Genomic DNA, 16,221 nt, shown 5'->3' with positions numbered 1-16,221 from the left:
ATTAAAAAAGTTTTCATTTGGCGTGAATAAAAATCAGGGTTATTTGATTAAATATTGACTTCTGAATTTGTCTAAAGTTAAAGCATTAGTATACCAACGAATATACAATTTTAATGAACATTCTAATGAATGTGAAATAAACTTTTTCTTTATTTTATGTATTTTAAAGTAGAACAAATGTGTCTTCTGAACTCTACAGAATAGATTTAAAATGACATATAACTTAAAACACATAAATGTAAAACATAAATCTAGAGGAACTGCGAATTTTTAAGAGATCTTTAAATTTATACAGTATATTTAAAAATATCTGATAAACCTTCAAAAGATGAGGATGATGATGTTGTTCATAAATTGTATGCGTTTTTTTTTATTATTGGACCCAATTTGCATCATAGACTGTAGTTTAAAACATTAAAACATCTTATTTTCAAACAACTCTATTAAAAATCACCCGTGACGTTGTTAAAATCAATCTAGTTTTACCAAGTCCCATGAAGCACCGCAGAATAAAGCAAAGAATAATAAAACAATCTCATTCATTCATTCATTTTCTTTTCGGCTTAGTCCCTTTATTATCTGGGGTCGCCACAGCGGAATGAACCGCCAACTTATCCAGCTTATGTTTTACACAGTGGATGCCCTTCCAGCTGCAACCCATCACTGAGAAACACCCATACACTTCCATTCACACTCATACACTATGGACAATTTAGCTTAGCCAATTCACCTGTATCGCATGTCTTTAGACTTGTGGGGAAAACCGGAGCACCCGAATGAAACCCATATGAACACGGGGAGAACATGCAAACTCCACACAGAAATGCCAAATGCCAAGATTTGCAATAAATATGTTGATAATACTGTTAAATTTAAATTATGAGTGTTATGTTTCGATATTGTAGTTCATGTGTGTGAATGAGTCATTTGCAGTGCTTTGTGGGATTGTTTTTTATTCCTTCAGTAAAGCTATCAAGTACAGAGTTTTACACTTTAGAATTACTTTGCAACGAATCAAAACTTGTAGTGTTAAAAGGCTTTAACAACGGCTTTTTAAATACCTGTGAGAAACATAAATACAGGGCTGCTCGCTTAGTGATAATTTAAGGCAAGGCAAGTTTATTTATATGGCACATTTAATTCGCTCATTTTCTTTTCGGCTTAGTCCCTTTATTAATGAGGGGTCACCACAGCGGAATGAACCGCTAACTTATCCAGCATATTTTTTACACAGCGGATGCCCTTCCAGCTGCAACCCATTACTAGAAAACACCCATACACTCTCATTCACTATGGACAATTTAGCTTACCCAATTCACCTATAGCCCATGTCTTTGGGGGCAACTGGAGCACCCGGAGGAAACATGCAAACTCCACACAGAAATGCCAACTGACCCAGCCGAGGATCGAGTCAGCGACCTTCTTGCTGTGAGTTGACAGTGCTACCCACTGGGCCACTTAGCACATTTCATTATATTAGGATCATTCATTCATTCATTTTCTTTTCAGCTTAGTCCCTTTATTAATCAGGGGTCGCCACAGTAGAATGAACCGCCAACTTATCCAGCACATGTTTTACACTCATACACTACGGACAATTTAGCCTACCCAATTCACCTGTACCGCATGTCTTTGGACTGTGGGGGAAACCGGAGCACCTGGAAGAAACCCACGCAAATGCAGGAAGAACGTGTAAACTCCACACAGAAACACCAACTGACCCAGGCGAGGCTCGAACCAGCGACCTTCTTGGAGTGAGGCAACAGCACTACTGCTGCGTCCACTGCGTCGCCCTTATATTAGGATATATATTTGAATATTAGGATATTATTATATAGGATATACGATATTATTCAGTATTTCTGTAACCTATGAAAGTGTAATAAATTTATATTTGTATATTTATATATTTCTAAACATGAATTTATATTTGACAACTAAATTGACATCCTCTTTTACAAGCCACACCATTTGGCCAATGGCGTGATTTTGGGGCGGGGCTATCTTTTTGTTAACCAATAGCAGACGGGGGACTGTTTGACAACAATCATCATAAATCCATTGACATTTTGTGACTTCAGCTTTTTAGACACACTTCAGCTGACACAATTTACAAACCTTACTTTGGCCATTTGACAGATTATTCAACAGCCAGATAAACTGAAATAAATATGTATATATGCCACATTAAAACACACAAACCTTCTCCAGCGGAAATGTGTTGCTCGGTCAAACATAACAAACTCACAGCGGTGTCCTAAAACGAAATGACATTGATATCAGAGAAGTTTTAACGGTTCATTCAGCCTAAGTGACAGGTAAGAATGTTGTTCAACCTTCAACATTACTTTATTGAACACTGTCAGTAAAGGCAAGGAAAAGCATAGCGTTAGATCTCTCGGTCTTCCGTTACACTTGAATTATGGACAACCATAATAGATAAACATAACGTTGAGTTACCTTAAACAGCTCCAGCTTTTGCGGTTTTAAGAGCTGTCACCACGAAAGTAATTCATCTGAACCACACATCTTATCGTTCGTAAAACTAAACATCTAAATAAATGTATTACAAGAGCCGTTTTAAATAATATTTTCTTCAAATGTACTTACATGATGACACCTCGATGAAACAGATACTGTTGTCCTCAATAAATATTATTCCTTCCTGACTTAACCGGCTCTCTTTACATGTGACACAAACAGGAAACGCTTCAGGTCAACGTCCGTGGCCGAACAAGAAACAAGCGTCATAATAAAAGTCTTACACGCGCAAATCTGTCGATCTTAGTATAGCGAGTTTACAGAGAGTCTTTTAATTTGACGGGAAATGTACAAAACACGAGGGGGAAAGTCGCACAGCAATATTTAGATGTGCGTGTTGTTTGATAAACGATACTGTAGTATTTTTAACCATTTTTGTTTTAATGAATCGTTGTATCTGATTATCGACTTTCCTGGTTGTTTTCAGACCTTGCTACAAAACAGTAGTATTACGAGGGGTTTGTAGAAAGCTTTGTTGACAGGTGTCACTCATGCGTCGATCATGATGATTGATTACGGCGAGCGGAATGTTGTTCCTCTTGCTGATATCATCTTCTATCAAGGCGAAGAGACAGAGATGACTATACACTGCTTGTGCTCCAGAGCCTACGTTAAGTATGTATTCGTGTTAAACAAGACTGTGTGTGACATGATCATCTGATTGGCGTGCAGTTTTGCTCAGAAAGTCAAAAATGACTGTGAAAAAATTCAATGACCTGGCTACCTTACCTGGTTTTAAATAGACTGAGAATGAGAAAAGGCCCCAAATGAGCCAAAAGCACAGTAATGTTAGGGTAGATTGGTTGAACAATGGTCAGTTGAATAAACTATCAAGTCTAATCTTAATCATTTAGTCATAAAGATATTTTTCTTCATGGCAAAAAAAGTGCCATGACATAAAACCTGTCAATAATTGTATATTAAATCTGTGAGAAGAAATGTGGGACACATGTTTAGCCTGTAAATCAAAAGAAAACCATCCTGAAATCAAAAGAGGTTTATAATCTCGGTTGGAACAAGATGTAATCAAGCTCATACAACATTGACTTGGGTCATTCTGACCCCTTAATTGTCAGATTTTGGAGTTTAAATTTGTCAAACTCAAGTCAAGTCAAACTTTACTTATAAAGCACTTTAAAAACACAAAAGTGAGCCAAAGATGCAGAAATACACAGTACAAGAAAATAAGCATAATAGTACATAATATACAAAAAATATATATATATATATAAATATAAGGCAAAGTATAGCTAAACTATCTAAAAAAGCATGTAAATTAAAATAGCTAGTTAGTAAAGTCTCCCAGTTACATTCAGAATAGATTTTAAAGTATTATTACTATACTATAAACTATAGTCTATAAATCACTAAACGGCCTAGGACCTCAATATATTACAGACATGATCACTGAATACAAACCCAACAGATAACTCAGATCTTTACGATCATATAAACTAGAAATTCCAAGAGTTCAGTCAAAGCATGTTGAATCCGCCTTTAGTTACTGTACTGTAGAGGCCTGCGTGGGACTAAATTTTTAATCCCGCTCCTGCCAAGTTTTAGTCCGAACCCGACTGCTCCCGCCTATATTCAGCATTTGTTGTCCTGCTGTCCAACGCACCCCCTGTTTTCTACCTTCCGCGGTCGTTCCCGCTAACCGGGGGGCGAGGGGTTTCAACCAAAAACCACCCAGCTACATGATACAGAGTCTAGTAAGCCTATAACAAGCTGTCTGTATAAACACACACGTTTACACACAGCATCACACTCTCTCTCTTTCAGACACATACAAACACACATAGACAGCACCAAGCTAGCGACGCACAGCATCACGCTCTCTCTCTCATTTACACACATACACACACACATAGACAACAACAAACAAGCGACACACAGCATCACGCTCTCTCATTCACACACACATACATATGCGTATATATTAAGCATATATTACTATATACAAAGGTAAATTGATCTAAAACGAACATTGATTACCTCTGGGTAACTGCGTAATGGTTTAATATACAGTAGTCAATATTCAAAGTGATTTAAAATTTACCTTACAGTAGGACAAGAATGGCTGTTCTATAGTTTTAGGACAACTTTGATGAAAGGTGATGATCCACTTCAAATTTTCACTATTATGTTTGTTGAAGTGAGCATAGACTGTGACACTGAACACTAGGCTGACATGGGTTTTTGCCTTTTTGTTTACTATTCTGAAAATACTGTTTGTCTTGTGTTTATCCACAGTGATCGAGAATTGTATCGGTCAGATTTTAAAGCCATATCAAGTCAAGCTGACAGTCAAGTGCAAGGTATAGTTTCCTGTTAATATCTTATTTTATCTGGTCAAAATGATTGAGCTATTTAATTTTAACAATCGGCACAGCTCAATGGTACTCAACAAATGTTCATTGGAGCCTTAAAAAACAAGCATTAAAAAGTTTTTTTTTTAAATTGTATTTCTGTTCAATACGGTTTACATCTTTTGTAGAGGCAGGCTTTTTGTTTCCTTAAAAAACTGAAATATACGAGAAAATGGTATTTAAAAGCATGACCTAGAAAATCATGTAAATTATTACTATGTTATAGTCAAACCACACCGAATGTTTACTGGGTAAATATAGTACTAATGCATTATTAATTCTTATTCAGAGTGTCACAAAGAACTGAACATATCTTGAGAGTTTTGAAGCTCCTCTGAGATATAAAGTACCATTTGTTTAGTCATTTTGCAGTGTTTAAATACATGCAGCATCTTATGGTTTGGATTTAGCCCATAATTCTCAAACATTAAGACTTTATACTTTGTATTTTTTCAGGAGATGTTGAAACTAATGATGGGGAACAGCTTTTAGAAGATCTTAACTGTTCTGTGGATGAAGATGAGGAAGAGGAGGAGGAAGAAGAAGATGCTGCTGTTGATGAAGAGACCTTGCTCATGGCCAGTTTGGGGCTTCCTGTGCAGTTTGCCAGCTCATCAAAACAGAGGAGAGCTGTATGTCTTTTTATGCTTTTATGAGAATGTTGCTTGTTACAATGTTCATTTAAAAAAAACTTTTAGGCTTTATTCCAAGACCACTGTCCTGTTTCCTGCTTTGTGTTCTTTTCATGTTTGTGAAATAATGCACTACTGGGTAGTTTATCTTGCAAAGCCAAACCTTCAGAAACACGGCAGAAAGTCTAGATTCTTTTCCAGCTTTCAATGACTTGAAGCTCTTTGACTGACATGTAAAGTAACCAATCACAGTTTGTTTAAGTCATAACAATGTAACATCATCCCTACAGTGACAGACCTTGCAAAACTCTTTTATGTTGAAGAATCTGTGCCAAAAATGACACATACTTTTGACAACTCAGCACTTAGTTGATCAATAGGAGAGAGTTGGTCAAGACACAAAATCACATAAAATTCCTCCAACCAAATGTGACACAAATTCACAAAAAATTTCACCCAATCTGATGAAAACTTTAAAATGTGATCAAAATCACACAGAATTCATCCAATCAGATGATGACTTTAAAACCTGACACAAAATCACATAGAACTTCCAATCAGATGATAACTAAAATTCTGTGCTACGTTAATATGCATCAGATGATTAGCCAGCGGTCCACAGGTTTAACAGCTGAGGCTAATGGGACAGTAGTGATGAGTGTCCACAATGAGCAAGTACGTAAATCAGCTGCATAGAGAATGTGCTTGATCACACAAACCTAAAATTACATTTGGCTAGGCCTGTCACAATGATCAATATATCGACTTATTGCTATAGTATATTTTTATGTGGGTGCCTAATGGCTGACAAGAGATCTGTTGCTTTTTTTCTAGTTCTTTTTACCTTTTTGTTAAAATTTATTATTATTATTTGTTTGTTAGTAAGTAAGTAGGTAAGTAAGATGGATTTAGATAGCGCATTTATCATGTTTGGTGATACAAACAAAAAGTGCTTAACAATCATAAGGGGGGTCTCTCCACTCCACCACCAGTGTGCAGCATCCACTTGGATGATGCAACGGCAGGTACTGTACAGGACAACAGCACCAATGCACCCACCATTGGTGGAGTGGAGAGACAGTGATAGAGCCAATTTGGTGGATGGGGATGATTTGGAGGCCAAGATCGTAAGGGCTAAAGGAGTGAATTTGGCCAGGACTTACACCTGAGAGGTTACACCCCTACTCTTTACGAGAAGTGCAATGGGATTTTTCACAACCACAGACCTCGGTTTAACGTCTCATCCAAAAGACTGTCCCCTTCACTTTACTGGGGCATAAAGACTCACACAGACCGCAGGTTGAGCGTGCCCTGCTGGCCTCACTAACAGCACTTCCAACAGCAACCTAGTTTTACCATGTGGTCTCCCATCCAGGTACTGACCAGGCTCAGCCCTGCTTAGCTTCAGTGAGTAACTGGTCTTGGTCTGCAGGGTGATATGGCTTTGTTCAGGAATTTAGTTTTCACATTCTGATTCCAATGCCTAGTTATTAAATTGTAAAAGTCACTATTCTTAAGAATAAATTATTACAGTGTGTTATTTGGAGGAATGTTTTTGCATTATGATGCTGTTATAGTGTCAATGTGTCTTAAAATGACAGTAATATCGTTTATCACATTAAATTTTGCTGATATATATTGTACCACAAAAATAGATATCATGACAGGCCTAGATCTGGCAGATGTATAGCTTTCTGTTTATCACATGACACAGACAAACTGTATTAAGCATAGGTGATATGATATTAACCATTGTTAATATTTGAGCAACCATAATAATTGAGCAGCATATAAGCATGTTAGAATGATTTCTGAATGATGATAATTATGAAAAAAATAATGCTGAAGTCAAGAGTAAATCATATTTATTTTTATAAAAAATACATTGAAATTGAAGTGGTTATTTTCATTTGTAATAATATATTTCACAGAATTACAGTTATACTGTGTATTTTTGACCAAATGCATGATGAGCTTACAAAAGTAAATTATAAAACCCTTGATTCTTAACTGTGTGCATTGCCACATTGATTATTAATGACTATTTGTAACCTTTCCGTTTTATGGACCTTTTTTTACATCTAGCATCAACACATCAACATACATTTTGTATTGAAATAATTTCAACATATTCTTAAACTGAATTGCATTTGCAAAGTTCACTGGCATTTACATCTACGTCAAGGGTGGTTCACCAATCTGATCAGAGTGTCTCTCTGGTAAGCTTTAAAACTTGGCTTTTAATATATGCATGCAAATAATAGCACGTTAATGCCCAGATGTGAAACAGGGCTGCTTTGAGTCCCTGGATTATCCTGTGCAGTCAAGCTGCGTTTTCTTTGTAAATTGTCATTAAAAGAGGCTACTGTGAAGTCTTACCCCATTTGCTTCAGGAAATGAGTTGGCTGTGGCCCAAAACTAATGATTGTTTCTCATCTTTAAGGGCCAAGTTTTAGCAAGACCGAAGAACAAAAGAACCGTCAAGTGTTTGGAAACCTCTTCTGATTATACAGACGCAAATGAAAACTCTGAGGACATCGCAGAGCCTCCCTGTGAACAGATTTGTCCCACATCAGACGAGGCCTGGTTGAGGTACTGGCAACAGCATGGAGAGGGTCTGCTGTGGCAAAGCTGGTTGGAGAAACATCCTGAAAACTCCAGCAGTACAGTACAAGACTTTTCCCACTCACAGACAGACTGGGACGACCACTTCCAACAGATATACAAGTACTACTGGGAACAGTTTCAGTACTGGGCCGCACAGGGCTGGACATTAGACGAGTCCTACAGCACAACTGCTGCTTCTGAGGAAAATCAAAACTGCCAGGGAGAAACGGAGGCACTCGAGAGTGAGACAAAAGACAGATCGAAGGCGGATGCAAGCAGTGTTACACATCTCATAAGCAGCTTGAGCTTATTGACCGAGGAAGTTGACATGGATGATGGCCGGCAGCCTTTGGTCTGTAGCTGCGCCGATGAGCCCTGCGATGGTGGAAACCGCAAAAGGCCCTCGTCACGTGCAGCCTGCACTGATGCTTCTGGTTAGTGCATGTGTTTTAACATTCGAGGTCTCTTTGTGTGTTGGCTATGGGGGAGTGTGCCGTTCCCACAGTGATGCTGAACCCAAATATGTCAACACCTTCCTGCACCGTGACCTACTTTCAGCGTATTGAATCTGGTGCAGATGTAGTATAAGTTAAATTATATTCTGTCAACTGTAGCAGTGGCCTGTTGTCTGTGCTCCATTTTTGGACATTCAGAACGTAAACAATGCTCAGACATTGTTTTTTTTTAATTCATTCGAATAAAAAGTTTGGTAATTGCTTAAACTTAAAGGGAAAGTTTACGCATATTTAAAATTATGATTTACTTGCTTTTTCAAACCTGTTGAGTTACTTTGTTTTGTTGAACACAGAAGAAGATATTCTGTAGAATGCTAGAAACTGGTAGCCATCAGAGATGGGCAGTAATGAAGTACAAATACAACTGTACGCAGTGGAAAACGTTACTGTACTTTACTTCACTAGTTATTTTTTTGCTAACTTTTTACCATTACTCCTTGCATTTTTACACAAATATCTGTACTTTCTACTCCTTACATTTTTAAACCACAGTCGTTACTTTCGTTTTCATGTGTTAGAGGGCATGATCTATATTATTTCATGTCATTGCGCAATTTTAGCAACTTTTTGATAGTCAATCTATTGTCAGTTCGTCATTGCGAGCCTGTGGCCGCAGTCCGCTGCTTTTTCGATAAGGCTAGCTTGTGAAGATTACTATGAGAACAGCAAGGATGACTACGCAGATGAGACAGGGAGATGTTGAATTTAACATGACTGGTGCTGCCCTGTTTACACAATGATAAGCCACATTTGCTCAATCGGATCACAGGTAAACAAGAGAGACACTTACCAGTTCAAAAATTTCACATATAAATGCTTATGGTTAGAGTCTTTTGTTCTAATCATACTGCACAGGTTTTCTCTGATCTTTCAATCTAATATCGCAAATTATAGTGCCTTTTTGGAAAGATTGGAAAAGACTGGAAAGAACATTTAGTACTAAAACAATCAAATACTTTATAAAAACGTTATGCATTGAGATTTATTACCTTTATATAAGTCTTTGTTTTAACATAAGAAAAAAATCTATATATTTTGTACAGAATTCAGTGTAAAATGTAAGACATTATTTGTAAAGGCCTACAGAATTATTTTTAGAGTGTATGAACATGAACGGCAGCTGTTGTTTTTAATCTAAAAGCTGCAAAACTACATGATGAACGTTGAGTTTGTGTCAGGATAATGATATATGGGGCGATTTTATTTATTTGTTATTTATTCATTTTAATTTTAAATTTTTTTTTTGAGCTATGTTGTTTGGAAATAATTCAAACACATGGAGAACATGAAAACTCCACACAGAAATGCCAACTGACCCAGTCGAGGCTCAAACTAGCAACATTCTTGTTGTGAGGCAAGAGAGCTACCCACTGCACCACCATGCTGCCCTTTATTTTATTTTATTTTATTTTATTTTATAGAGTTTTTGCTATAAGATAATGTAACTGTAAGGGTTAAATTAAGTAATTTTCACTTGTTGTATATTATCATTATACAGGGTGTCTGCGGGGTCTTAAAAAGTATTAAAAGTTGATAAATCAATTTAGAGAAATTTAATGGTCTTAAAAAATATAAAAAAAATTTTAAATGCTATTTTGCAAGGTATTACATTTTATATCATTTTTGATTATGCAATGTATATTGTTTACTAAAATTAGCCTGAATTAAATCTGTAAATATCATAATGGTATTAGTAGTTTATAAAATCAATCAAATCCTACTAAATTTGACATCATGCTGCTTTGTTTATTGCAGTAACCAAGGCAACATCATTATTTCTGTATTTCTATAGGTGCCACTATGCTGAATTAGCTAGATTTAATCGATTTTAATTCAGTATATGAGTAATGCTTTAGTTTTGGATTTGTTTCTTACATTAATATTTAGTAAATATACTGTAAGTTAAAATATTGCCAGTGTTTCCGTTTGAAACCGAAAGTGTAAAATGTATGGAAAGAGTCTTAAAAAAAGTCTTAAAAGGTATTGCATTTCACTCTCTGATTTCTGTGTATATACTGTTATATACCTGAATTGAACAGTAGTGTGATCACTGGATTTTTTTTTTTTTTTTTGAGGTATAAACAATTATAATCTTTGATACTGTGAGAAAATCTACACCCTTACATTTGATGGTCATTGACTTCTATTAAATGGACAACATCCAAATCTCACAACACGTATATCATAATATTAGACAAAGAAAGTCGTACAGGTTTGGAATAACATTAGGGTCAATCAATAAAAAAAAAGCTAGAACTAAAAAGAACTTTTGCAACAAATGTCCCTTTAGTTATCTTTGTCATGTGCCTTCTGCTCTTAAATCGGTACAGCAACTTAAACCTTGATGTAAAAATAGCATATACTGAAAGCATCCTAGCTGTAGAACCCTTCTTAATAGCCATGCAAAGTAAAAATAATAAGATTGCAAATGTAAGACTAATTTGCTGTGCTCATAGAAAATACACACAAAATAAAATACAAATTAAATAACTGTAATGTACTTTAACTGTTTTGTATTTTAATGAAATAATTGAATGCATTTTAGATGTTTTTACATTTAAATGGTAATAAATCTTGCCAAAGAAAACTCAAATTTCAAAATAACAATGCATGTTCACAGGAGTCAAATTCAGTTGTCATCGATATGCTTTGATGGTGGCACCTGTGATCATGATGTCATCATCTCACTTTCAGCATCATGGCGACATCAAACCAGAACTCTATTCGCTATTTGACAACATGTAAAAGCAGATCGCTTTCCCTAAAGGTTTTTTGCAGCCTAAGCTCGTCTCTGCCTGAATGTTTAATGCATCATATCAAAAGATGTCAGCTGTTGAATGGAAGGAGCATGTGACTTTGGCCTATGCATTTTTAATGCCAGTACATGTGAAAGAGAGCACAGGCTCCTGGGTGCATGAATTGATCACAATCCACTTACAGTCCCTCTAAAAATGGCTCTTGTCATCCTGATTGTCGGGCCATGACTGATGGCATCTGAACAACAGCCTTGTTTGTACCGCTGGAAAGACTTGTATACATCAGGCTGTATGAAACCCTGATACATCATTTTATTTTTACGATAATGTGGCAGTTGTTAATAAACTGAAAATGTGTGATTTCAGATGGCAACATGAAACAGACCTCTGGCTCTGCGCCGATGAATAATGGAAGTGGACGACCTACAAAGAGCAGATCTAATGATGAGGATCAGAGCGATGATGATGATGATGATGAACCTCCAGGGAACCGACGAGCTAAAGTGAAGAGAGCGTAAGCTGATGATCTGTGATTCACTGCACTGCATTGTATCAGACTTTGCATAGTTATGAAGTCTAAAACAGATATTATCAGATACAGAACCTTTATGGTTTAATCAAAGATACATTTTTGTAACTATTTACCCACCTCTTTCCTTCTGTGTCTGCAGATGTTTTGTGTTTATGCTGAATAATGCTGATACAGCTCTAGCCATATGTTGATAGCTTATAAAATGAACCAAAATTAAAGGATCACTTATTAATTCTCATTCAACTTTTTATTGAAGGATTTATTAGGTAGGGGTTTAGTACAAATGTCAAATCTGTTTTGTTACTGATATTTAGTTCACAAAGGTATCATTTTTTTCACATTTTGAGCTTTTCGTAATAAAAAAAGACAATTGGTCATAACCATTGCTTTGTTGTGGTTGAAAATCAGTGTTATTTCACCAAATATTAATATATGAACATACCAGAAAACATGGAACCTTTTCTGTTATTTCCACATACTTTTGTTATTTAATTCTTTCTAATAATAAAAATATTTAAATGCTGAGATTTTGAAATTTTTCAAGTGGATTTTACTTAATGTGTTTCCATAGCTGTGTCTGTGTGGACAGACAGACAGACGGGTGGTTAGGTGGGTGTATGGATGGATGGATGGATGAGCTAACGAGCCTGAGCCTGGTCAGTAACTGGATGGGAGACCACATGGGAAAACTAGGTTAATGTTGGAAGTGGTTTGAGTGTGGCCAGCAGAGGGTGCTTAGCTTGTGGTCTGTGTGAGTCCTAATGCTCCAGTATAGTGAACTATACTGCCGGTGAGCACTTTCGAGTCTTTCGAATGAGATGTTAAACCGAGATCCTGCCTCTCTGTGATCATTAAAAATCCCATGGCACTTCTCGTAAAGATTAGGGGTGTAACCCCGGTATTCTGGCAATTCCAATTGCCTCCATCGGCCCTTACCCATCATGGCCTCCCAATCATTTTTATCCACTGAATTGGCTCCATCACTGTCTCTCTACTACACCAATAGCTGGTGTGTGGTGAGTGGACTGGTGCTGTTGTCCTGTGGCTGCCGTCACATAATCTAAGTGTATGCTGCACACTGGTGGTGGTGTGGAGAGACCCCCCTCTCATGATTGTGAAGCGCTTTGGGGATAAGACCATACACGATAAATGTGCTATATAAATCCACATTACATTACAATATATATTGCAGAAAAACAAAATATTTCAATGTCAGTTTTTTCCAATAATATGCAGCCCTGATAGATAATGATTTATTTTTAAAGAGAATATGTAAAGAGGTTTTTAAAAAAAAAAAATGCTATGAAACTGCTGCTCTACTTACAGTCATGAGCTGGATGCCGAGGAGATTGCGGAGGTACCAGTCGAGGAGGCTTGGGATGCTCTTGGCCTAAGACGGGGTTCACAGCCAAAGTAAGACCCCACACATACATTAGACTTTTTGATAACAGTCAGAGCCTCTACTAACATTCTTTTGTCCTGGCAGGTTTGAGAGTGTGGTGAAGCTGAAAGCAGGCCAGGGTTCATACACAGGCAGACGGCGAGAGGACAGAAAGCCCCCTGAGCAAAGAAGAAAAGCAGCCTGCAAGATCAACAAGCACATCTTCTTTACAGATGATGGGCCGCAAACCACAAAGCCAAAGATCAGCAAAGCTCTTCAAAAAGTGAGTTGGTTAGTGCTGCGCGTACAATTAATTTTTAGAGAAATAATTTGTCAAAAATGTAGCCAAGAATATTAAGACTGAACTACAGGATACAACTCAACTAGGAGAAGTCAAGCATAAGAAATAAAAGAAAAGTTCAACTTTTCTTTAATAGCAACTAAAGTATATTTGAAGCTTTCATATTTAATTTCCACATGTAGATATTTAAATATGGCACTTGCACATATGCCATCAGCGGTGTTTGACTATTTGGTTCTCTTTTATCTGCATAATTACAAAGTACAAATGCAAAAGTGAAGTAACACAAATGTGAATGTGGAAAAGGAACTTATTATGCAGAAATCACTTTTATACGGTTTTTAAACACAGTTATGTGGTTCAGTTTGTGAATATAGCCAGCCTCTGATGGTGAAAATTAATTCATTTTGTTTTTATAATCACACTTCATAAAAACAGTCTGCAGAAACACTTTGATCGACATTCTCCGTTTGCACATGCCATCAGAGGAGGAAAGCCCCGTCCATTAGAGACAACCAATCCCTCTCATTGACGGCCCTAAGTGAGAAGCAAATCGAGTTTTCACACAGTACCTGCTGAAAATAATGTCAGCGGCTAAAGCCTGTTTCACACCGCAAGCGTGAGCAGCGCATGTTTTTTTTTTTGGCGTCCATGTTAACAGATTAGACTTTTCATACTGCATGCAGAAGCAGCACGTCAGCTTGATGCATGAGCGCAACTAAAGTGCTGCGATTGTTTCGGCTCTGGATCCATTTTTGCCATGCTGCTCATGCCCAATTAAAGTGACAGTACATTGATAATGACCAAAAACACAACAAATGACAGTAAAAAAAGTAGCAATTTTACCCAATAAATGCATCGATAATATCCACAGATTTTTATATATTCAATCAAATGAACTTAAACTATTAAAAACTGCAACAAATATTTATTTGGGCCCGAACTACAAAACTTTAAAACAATTAGTATTAGTTTTGCTTGAGTTGCTCACTAGTTTGATCATGTATAAATATTGTTATAACTATAGGCCTACATCATCCTGACAATCAAAAACAAAATGATATGATACCACAGGCAATTGTCCTCTAAGTGCATCTTAAAATACATGAATGACACTCCTCATAGAGATTGAGAAGCATACAGTTCTTTAGGATCTATATAATTTGTAAAATAAAGACTTGCGGGTTAAGGAAACAGCATTGTAGGAAATTGCCGTGGGCCTTAGTGCAGATGAAAAAGATAGATAGATAGATAGATAGATAGATAGATAGATAGATAGATAGATAGATAGATAGACAGACAGACAGACAGACAGACAGACAGACAGACAGACAGACAGACAGACAGACAGACAGACATTATTTGTTGGGTATTTTGTGCTTGAAATTTTACAAACACACTCTAGGGACATCAGAGACTTCATTCATTCATTCATTCATTTTCTTTTTGGCCTAGTCCCTTTATTAATATGGGGTCGCCACAGTGGAATGAACCGCCAACTTATCCAGCATATGTTTTATGCAGTGGATGCCCTTCCAGCTGCAACCTATCTCTGGGAAGAGACTTATTTTACATCTTGTAAAAAGTGGCATAATGGGTTCACTTTAAATTTGCCTGAAGATGTTTTTGGCTGTTTGGGCTGTAGCGAGTACTGGGTGCCACTCCTGTCAGCTATGAACAGGAAACTGAGGCTACAATTTGCTCACCAAAATTGGACAATAGAAAATTGGAAAAACATTGCCTGGTCTGATGAGTCTCAAATTCCGCTGCAACATTCAGATGGTTAGGTCAGAATTTGGTGTCAAGAACATGAAAGCATGGATCTTTCCTGCCTTGTATCAACAGTTCAGGCTGCTGGTGGTTGTGGTGTAATAAAGAGCAAATCATCTCAGACTGTTTTTTTGAACATGACAATAGAGCACCTTTGGGATGTGGTGGAACAGGAGATTCGTATCATGAATATGCAGCTGAAAAATCTGCATCAACTGCGTGATGCTATCATGTCAATATAGACCACAATCTCTGAGGAATATTTCCAGTACCTTGTTGAATCTATGCCAGAACGGATTAAGGTAGTTCTAAAGGCAAAAGCAGGTCCAACCCAGTACTTGTAAGGTATACCTAATAAGGTGGCTGGTTAGTGTATATGTCTGCTGTTATTTTCAGCCTCATTACTTTAGGCTTCAGTCTCACATGGTTATTTACATATTGTTATAATATGCAGTTTTTTAACATTATTATCAATGTTGAAAACAAGTTTGTTCAATAACATTGTGATAAACGTGAAACATATTTTCAGAATTTTTTCATGGATAAAAAAAATATATGTTAAAACTTAATATAACAAAAACATTTTACAGTCATGTATCATCAAGTTAATGCATAACAAAATGTGTGATATTTGTAGTCTCTTGTGCTTAAACTAGGCACCCTCAACTCTGCTGCTTTAGCCAAACGATGAAATCCTCATGTTTGCGTTACCAGGTTCCCCGAGGTTTTATTGACAGATGGATTTTGTAGGCTTACCTGTAAGATGTATCATTCTGGTCGCCTTTTCACAGATCGTTGGAGCACAGTGCAAATGGTT

The 16,221-nt window shown here is 36.8% G+C and overlaps 2 protein-coding genes across 6 annotated transcripts in view; one reads left to right on the top strand and one right to left on the bottom strand.

Annotated features, from left to right (window-relative positions):
• Positions 1-2,692, bottom strand: part of tmem68 (transmembrane protein 68) — a 13,874-nt gene extending 11,182 nt beyond the window's left edge. The window contains exons 1-2 of one of the 2 annotated variants that reach the window (XM_073913516.1): positions 2,611-2,692; positions 2,203-2,257 (exon numbers count right to left, since the gene is read on the bottom strand). The gene's annotated coding sequence lies outside the window, so the exon portion shown is untranslated. 2 annotated transcript variants of the gene reach the window in all.
• A 118-nt stretch (positions 2,693-2,810) lies between these two features.
• The window catches only part of tgs1 (trimethylguanosine synthase 1), a 38,059-nt gene continuing 24,648 nt past the window's right edge, over positions 2,811-16,221 (top strand). Inside the window, exons 1-8 of one of the 4 annotated variants that reach the window (XM_073911543.1) lie at positions 2,841-2,871; positions 2,969-3,156; positions 4,795-4,859; positions 5,370-5,542; positions 7,986-8,583; positions 11,787-11,934; positions 13,279-13,365; positions 13,439-13,616. In XM_073911543.1, the coding sequence (XP_073767644.1) occupies positions 3,044-3,156; positions 4,795-4,859; positions 5,370-5,542; positions 7,986-8,583; positions 11,787-11,934; positions 13,279-13,365; positions 13,439-13,616 (1,362 nt within the window). In that variant the 5' untranslated portion in view covers positions 2,841-2,871; positions 2,969-3,043. Of the gene's footprint in view, positions 3,157-4,794; positions 4,860-5,366; positions 5,543-7,985; positions 8,584-11,786; positions 11,935-13,278; positions 13,366-13,438; positions 13,617-16,221 lie in introns of all 4 variants that reach the window. The other 3 variants (XM_073911537.1, NM_001423263.1, XM_073911539.1) reach the window with 3 other exon arrangements.

The sequence above is a fragment of the Danio rerio genome, chromosome 2 (genome assembly GCF_049306965.1).
Source record: "Danio rerio strain Tuebingen ecotype United States chromosome 2, GRCz12tu, whole genome shotgun sequence".
Lineage (NCBI taxonomy): Eukaryota > Metazoa > Chordata > Actinopteri > Cypriniformes > Danionidae > Danio > Danio rerio.
The sequence above is the reverse complement of the archived record's forward strand: the minus strand, read 5'-3'. Positions and strand labels throughout refer to the sequence as shown.